At 55.4% G+C, this 7,395-nt stretch overlaps 1 protein-coding gene across 1 annotated transcript; it reads left to right on the forward strand.

The window, feature by feature from the left end:
* Positions 1–674: 674 nt before the first annotated feature.
* On the forward strand, positions 675–6,602 carry PDXP (pyridoxal phosphatase). Its single transcript, XM_020896503.2, has 2 exons — positions 675–1,334; positions 5,275–6,602. The coding sequence occupies exons 1-2, from the start codon at positions 761–763 to the stop codon at positions 5,589–5,591; spliced, it is 891 nt and encodes a 296-aa protein (XP_020752162.1). The 5' UTR covers positions 675–760; the 3' UTR covers positions 5,592–6,602.
* Positions 6,603–7,395: the final 793 nt, after the last annotated feature.

The raw sequence follows: 7,395 nt of genomic DNA on the forward strand, positions 1-7,395 counted from the left end.
TTTAAAAAAACGTTTATCAAAAGTCATCGAACTATACACTTAAGATCCACACATCTTACTGTATGTAAATTATATAATAATTTAAAAAATCCGTTTTCTTGGGAACTCTATGCGCAGACAGGGTGGGAAACCACTGGTCTAGGCCAAGGGCTCCAGCGTCGGAGGGGACAGCATGTGCCTCTCTCCCCAATCATAACCACAATCTGCATCCCAGGACTTCTTCCCAGGACTCCGCTCGGAACCGGAGAGTCTAGGGTTCGGAAAGCAGTGAGATTTGACCCAAAGATAACATCTTTAGCATTTGTTTCCCCCCTAGCAACCATCTGTCTTAAGCTTGTGATTGGCTGGGAAACGACGAGCGGGCCTTATTTTTCTATTCGTAACTCCTTATTGGTCAAAAAGGTCAGTCCCTCTCCCGGCAGGCGGCGAGTCGGGGCTGAAGCTCTGCGGCTACTGGTCCAGAGGAGCTAAGAGGCGGGACGAAGGACCAGGCTAGGTCTTCATTGGTCCCCCTTCCCTCGGTGGAGCTCGAGATTCCGCCCTTTTCTCCAGGCTCCTACAGGAGGTGCTCGAGGCGCCCTCGCCGCTCCTCTCCGAGACTCTCCCTCCCATTGGCTGCAGGTCAGGCCGTGGCCCCGCCCCCTGGCCCTTCCGGCACGCCGATTGGTGGGTGCCCGCGAGAGGCCTTCTGCGTGCGAGCGCGCTGTGCCCGCGGGAAGAGAGCGGCGCGGCTCCGGTGTGCGGGCAGCCAGGCGGCTGCATGGCGCGCTGCGAAAGGCTTCGCGGCGCGGCCCTGCGCGACGTAGTGGGCCGGGCGCAGGGGGTACTGTTCGACTGCGACGGGGTGCTGTGGAACGGCGAGCGCGCAGTGCCGGGCGCCCCCGAGCTGCTGGAGAGACTGGCTCGGGCTGGCAAGGCGGCGCTCTTCGTAAGCAACAACAGCCGGCGCGCGCGGCCAGAGCTGGCCCTCCGCTTCGCACGTCTCGGCTTCAGGGGGCTGCGCTCCGAGCAGCTCTTCAGCTCCGCACTGTGCGCCGCGCGCTTGCTGCGCCAGCGCCTTCTCGGACCCCCGGACACTCAGGGCGCGGTGTTCGTGCTGGGCGGTGAAGGGCTGCGGGCCGAGCTGCGCGCCGCCGGGCTGCGCTTGGCGGGGGACCCCAGCGAGGACCCGGGCGCGGCCCCGCGCGTGCGCGCCGTGCTTGTGGGCTACGACGAGCACTTCTCCTTCGCCAAGCTGAGCGAGGCCTGCGCGCACTTGCGCGACCCCGACTGTCTGCTGGTGGCCACCGACCGCGACCCGTGGCACCCGCTCAGCGACGGCAGCCGGACCCCCGGTGAGCGCGGGGAAACAGCTGGGGGGCGGCCCGCGCTTTCAGCTCCATGCCTTGGGGTGAGGGCTGGGGAAGGGGCGTCTCCAGGCGATAGGAGGGGGACTGGAGGGATGTGCGGGCGGTCCCCACCCAGCAACAGCCCTGCATGTCTTCATGGCCACATCTGGTATTTCTTGCAGCTTTCTTGTAGCTGCCACGCTGTGAGGGGCAGAAGTGGGGTCCGGTTGGACAGATGAGGACACTGTGGCTCGAGGAGTCACGGGTGCAATCCTGGGCCCCGACGCCCAACCCTAGCCTTCCTGAACCAGCCTCCATGACTCCTGTCATTTTCCCCACCCGCCATTGGAGTGAGGTGGGAGAGTTGGGGCCAAAGACTGCCATCCCCCTGCTCCCCGCCCCCCGAGAGTTGGAACAGGCGTTTCTGGCGGCAGATTGAAGGCAGGTGTGCGGAGAGAATGGGCGGTGGATGGAGTTTGACCTGAGTTCCAGCTGCAGGGCTCTGTAATCTTGTTAAATTACATAACCGTGGAGCATCTCCTCCCTGGGGGTAAAATGGAAGTACTAACCATGTCAGTTTTAGTTTCGCTGAGGAGAGAGTGATCAGGGCAAGTGCTTGCTCTGTAATAGGTGCTCAGATGATGCAAATTGTATCTGAGCCCTCTCCTGTTACAGAGCTTTATGAAGCACCTTGGTGTCTGTTAGTTTCAGAATTACTCTGGAGATGGAAGTTATTGTTCCATTTCCCAGTTAAAGAAACTGAGGCTAAGAGAAGGGATGTGAGCTACCCAATAATTACTCTGGAGATGGAAGTTATTGTTCCATTTCCCAGTTAAAGAAACTGAGGCTAAGAGAAGGGATGTGAGCTACCCAAAAGCAAGAGGACCTGAACTTGGCACTTGAGGCCACCTTATCCCCAGCCTCTAAACCCCACGCCTGCCATCCAGGGCACTCTTTGCTGCTGTCATCTGGGAATTTCACAGCTGCAGAGGAGGCAGGAGCAAAAGAGGCCTCTACATCTTGGAGGGTTCACGTTAGACAAGAGCAGAGGGTAGCAAAAGCTAACTGACAGCAGGGACAACCAGTCAGTCGGCCGAGGGAGGGACCGACATCCATCACTTTCTCCCTGCTGGCCACTGACTCGATTGATTCCAGATCCTGGGAGGGCAGGGAGAAACTGATGGAGTAGGCAGAGTATTATGATGGGTGGCAGGGAGGGCCTAGAGGTGAGGAGACCTGGGAAGGCTTCCTAGAGGAGGCATCTTGCAGGACAGGGCTCTCAGGAATGGAACAGGGCTTGGGCCATGGCAGAATCAGTTCCAAGCTGGGAATCTTAATAGTTCTAGGCCTAAAAAAAAGAAAAAAAAAATAGTTCTAGGCCTATCTTGGCTTTGCCGCAGACCTACTTGCTGCATGACCACTTTAGTGTCCCCATAAATCCAAGGGGAGAGTGCTGCTCAGGGCTCCCAGCTGCCAGCAGCTACTGCCTGCCTGAGGCTGTGCTGTAAAAAGTGAGTTTCTCCAGAGGCCTCAAAGCTCAGGTGAAGGCTGTGGGTTCAGAAGTTCGCCCAAGGGCTCAGGAGGGATGGTGTGGAGGTGCTGGGGAGAGACCAGGCCCTGCCCACGTGTGCCCCTTGAATCTCAGCACCCACCTGGCTGTGCCCGCCAGCTCTGCTGGTCATTCCCACAGCCAAGAGGGGGAGACAGAGCTCAGGAAATACACCACTGATATCCTATTTGAGCAGGACTGAATCGTGCAGCTTTGTAAGTGGAATAGCATTTTAAATAAAGACCCCAGTATGCATAAAATCTGAAATAATGTGAATTTCACCCCAGTTCCCCCTCCCATCCCTATGGGTCTGCTTAATTGTGCGTTTATCTTGTTACCACGTGGCAGCCACTTGAGCTGGCAAATAGAAAAGCCTGCTGTCTTAGGAATACGTCACCAGCAGACTATACAGGACTCCTGGATGACAGGATGTTGAGAAGACTGGGATGTGATGGTCTGAGGGTGGAGTTGCGTTCAGACTCTCCTGCTGGGATGCTCGCTCCCCCAGATCACAGATCTCAGTTTCCTTCACTGCTCTATCCCTGGTGCCCGGCACATAGTTGGGCCTCAGTAATAGTGACTGAGGTGGGACACGAGGGGCCGAGAGTGATAGGCTCAGACCTGGTAGGAAAGGAAGACGCTAACAGAGCGATGGTCCTGGAGCCAAGAAAATCCCTTTGGGATGACTCAGTTGAGCCCTTCCCATTCTGGAAGGAATTTCTAACCAAAGAGCAAATGGCTTTTCCTCCTGACTCAGTTCTTAGGAAACCGAGTGGGCAAGTTCTAGGTCAGAGGTCAGGGAGACCTGCCCCACAGGGTCACTCTGGGCCAGCTCTGCCCTGGTCCCAGGGAAGTTCTTCCTCCTCATCTGGGGGCCGCAGAGCTGAAGACACTTGCTGTTTGTGCACCTTCTGTGCCTTTGGCTTAATCACGTTGAATGTCATTCATTGTGAGAAGGGAGACTGGAGGCCCAGAGTGTTTGGGATCAGACTAGTGATGTAGTGATAAATCTTTAAGAACCGGAAGAGCCTTGATTTACACTTTTGCCAATTTCTGTGGTGTTAGTACTCCCCCCGGTGGCCGATTTCAGCCTACCAATGTGAGGTCACTTCCCATGTGGGCGTGGGAAGGAAGGTAAGTACACACTATTCTGTAATATTTCCATCATTACGGATGTAAATAACCTCAAGAGCATAGATAATGGTGAAATAATTAGGCAGTGATGAGTTTTGAGAATGTATTACCTTTGTTTTAAACATTTTATTTAAGTTCATATGAGTTGACTTTAAACAGTAGCTTTGTTTAACTACCAACTCACAGAATTCCTGAAAAGGAAACATTCAGCACTCCGGAGCCAGTACAGGCCGGCCCTCGTGTGTCTGAGTCAGACTTACCTGAATGCATATCCTTTATCTGCCACTTACTAAGCTGTGCAACCCTGGACAAGTTACTTAACAACACTGAACATCAGCTTTGTCATCTGTAAAATGGGTGTTCATGAACTCCCGCACAGCCCCTGGCACTTTAGAATGTGCTTAGTAAATTGTGATTATCATCATTTGTTCAGGGACATTAGTGTGAAGGTAGAACATTCTGGCACAAAGATGTACCGCTGGGATGGGCACAGTGGACTCATTGTATGGGGCAGGATGGTACTGGGCTGAGAATCAGAACCGTCCTTTTCTCAACAGCCCTCCTATTGTTCAATACTTGGGTGCGTTCCACAATTCTGCTTATTATAGTTACTGCAGCCACGGACATCTTCAAGCATGTAGCTTTTGTCTCCAGTCTGAATTCTCGCCTTGTGATCACTCCCAGCGGAGGCAGACTGGGTCAGAGGTGCAAACATTTCTGTGCCCTGCTGTTCCAAAAGAGCTGGTGCCAATTTCCGATGCCAGAACACATTCTTGTAGCAATAACCACAACTGCTGTTGGTTAAGTGCTTTTCCATTTCCAAAGCACTTGCCCCTGTGGTGCCCACAGCACCTCTTGGAAGGCAGGCATCACTTGGATCCCCCTTTCCAGTGAGTCCAAGAAAACTCAGAGATTGGCTTGCCCACAGATGTACAACTGCCAGGGTAAAATAGTGAACCACAGGCAGGACTGACTGAGCCAGGCCTGGTTATGTGCAGTGGCTCCATATTCAAGATGGGAAAACTGAGGCACCAGGAGGTTAATAGCTTGCCAAAGAAAAGTAGAGATGGGATGTGAATGCAGGCAGCTGGTTGCAGAATCTACGCTCTTAACCCCCACACTAAAACTGGGAAGCAGGCAGCCTTTTCACTCATTTCAGCCTGCTTTAACCCCCACGCCAAGCTGCTTCTGAGGATCCCAGCTCCCAGGCCTGGATGCCTTCCCACTGCCGCCTGCACTGACCAAGTGTCCGTGTCCCTGCAGGCACCGGGAGCTTGGCTGCCGCTGTGGAAACAGCCTCGGGCCGCCAGGCTCTGGTGGTGGGCAAGCCCAGCCCCTACATGTTCGAGTGCATCACAGAGCACTTCAGCGTGGACCCCAGCCGCACGCTGATGGTGGGCGACCGCCTGGAGACCGACATCCTCTTCGGCCACCGCTGCGGCATGACCACCGTGCTCACACTCACGGGCGTCTCCCGCCTGGAGGAGGCCCAGGCCTACCTGGCAGCCGGCCAGCACGACCTCGTGCCCCATTACTACGTGGAGAGCATCGCGGACTTGATGGAGGGGTTGGAGGACTGAGCCCACTGACGCAAGCGCAGCCGCAACCCTCCCTTACCCTGTTCCCGTAGGTGGAGGTGATGGGCCAAGAGCTGCATTAAGGGCTACCGGCTCCCGCACCCCAGTTTCTACCCGGGTGGGACTGGAACCCAGGGAAGGAATCAAGGTCCCCACACCTGCTCCCAACAGTGGCTGGGCACTCTTTGCTATCCCGGAAGCTGCCCCCTCCCCTCTTACTGGTTCACCCCGGCCTGACCCAGCCAGGTGGCCTTATATCCTGCCCTGTGACCTCCCCTTGTTTCAATCTGGGCCCTGCTGCCTTGTGAAGATCTCCCCAACCCTGAGCGCCTAATTCCCCAGTTCTGCCCTGGGGCCTCTAGAGCTCTTCCCGGGTCCTGGCCTGGGGTGCCTGTTGACCAATCAGAGGTCTAGGTAACCAGGAATCATTGCTGCCCTGAGCCCTGAACGGACCAATCAGAAGACTAAGTGATAGTGACGCATTGCCGTTGGGTCCTGAGTGGACCGGTTGGGAGCCTAAGTGACAGTGACCCTCTCAAGTCCTAGGTCCTGGGTAGACCAATCAGGACCCCAGGTAGTAATGAGCCATTAGTCTCTTGGATCCTGGATAGAACAGTCTAGAAGTCTGAGAGACCTTGGCCTCTTGACTATCTGGGTCTGACTGGACCAGCCAGGGGTCCAGATTTCTGTTCATAAATAAGGGTCCAAGTGCTGAAGACACCTCTCCTCCACAGAGGGGGCCCTTAGTGGCTCTGGAGGCTTCTGTAGTGAGGGCCCCACCCCTCCCTGATCATGGTATCAGGCCAGTGCTGATGGCGGCCACAGCTTGGGAGTCAGGCGTTTGTGCCCCTGCTGTGCTATCAGTGCTTGCTGTGCCCCCTCTCTCCCGTGCCCACCCATTATTTATTATCGTGTGCCACTGATGGTGGGGGTGGGGGCTGAGCCTTCCCCCGCCACCTCCGCCCCTGTTGTAACTAGTCCTCCCGTACTTAATAAAGTGCGAGTAGGAGTGTCTTTGTGGGTTCACGTCTGTGTCCAGGGTGGGACCGGCGGAGGAGCCCCTGCCTGAGCCTGCTCTCCGGAAAACTGGCCCATTCCCTGTGTGAAATGGTCCACCCCAGTTCCAGCATGTTCTCTGTGTAGAGTGGTACCTTAACTTAATAGCACTTTATGCCTCACAGAGCCTTTTATTTTTTTTTTAATTTTTTGGCCATGCCACATGGCATGTGGAATCTAGTTCCCCGACCAGAGGTTGAACCTCTGCCTCCTGTACTGGAAGTACAGAATCTTAACCACTGGACCACCAGGGAGGGTCCCCCTCACTGAGTCTTTATATAACAATATGTTTCAGTCCTTCAGAAAATCCAGCAAGCTTGCATTACTCATTCCACTTTACTCCTTGGGGAACGAGGGTCAAAAAGGTGATGTTAGCTTACACAAGGGCACACACCTAGGAAGTGTGACCACCTGAGTGGGGCCGGAACTTGTGTTGGCTGACTCTAGGAGGCTGTAGCCCTGCTCTGCAGGGACTGAAGGGGGAGACAGGTCCTCGCCCTCCTCCAGGAGCTCAGGGGAAATGCAGTGCACACCCCTCCACGGGATTTCAGGCATCCTTCACACCTGGGCTGCTGCTGTGACTGTCTGCCCTGCTGGCCTTGAGCTTCCCAGAGCCTCCTGCAGAGCAGGTGCCCAGCTGGAAGCTGGCTGACGGGCAGGCCTGACTGTCACTGATGCACTTGTCATTTGAGCTTGCACAAGCCCCCTTCCTGCTCAGCCTGTTTCCTCATCTGTAAAGTGAGGGATGGGA

Source organism: Odocoileus virginianus, chromosome 23 (genome assembly GCF_023699985.2).
Source record: "Odocoileus virginianus isolate 20LAN1187 ecotype Illinois chromosome 23, Ovbor_1.2, whole genome shotgun sequence".
Lineage (NCBI taxonomy): Eukaryota > Metazoa > Chordata > Mammalia > Artiodactyla > Cervidae > Odocoileus > Odocoileus virginianus.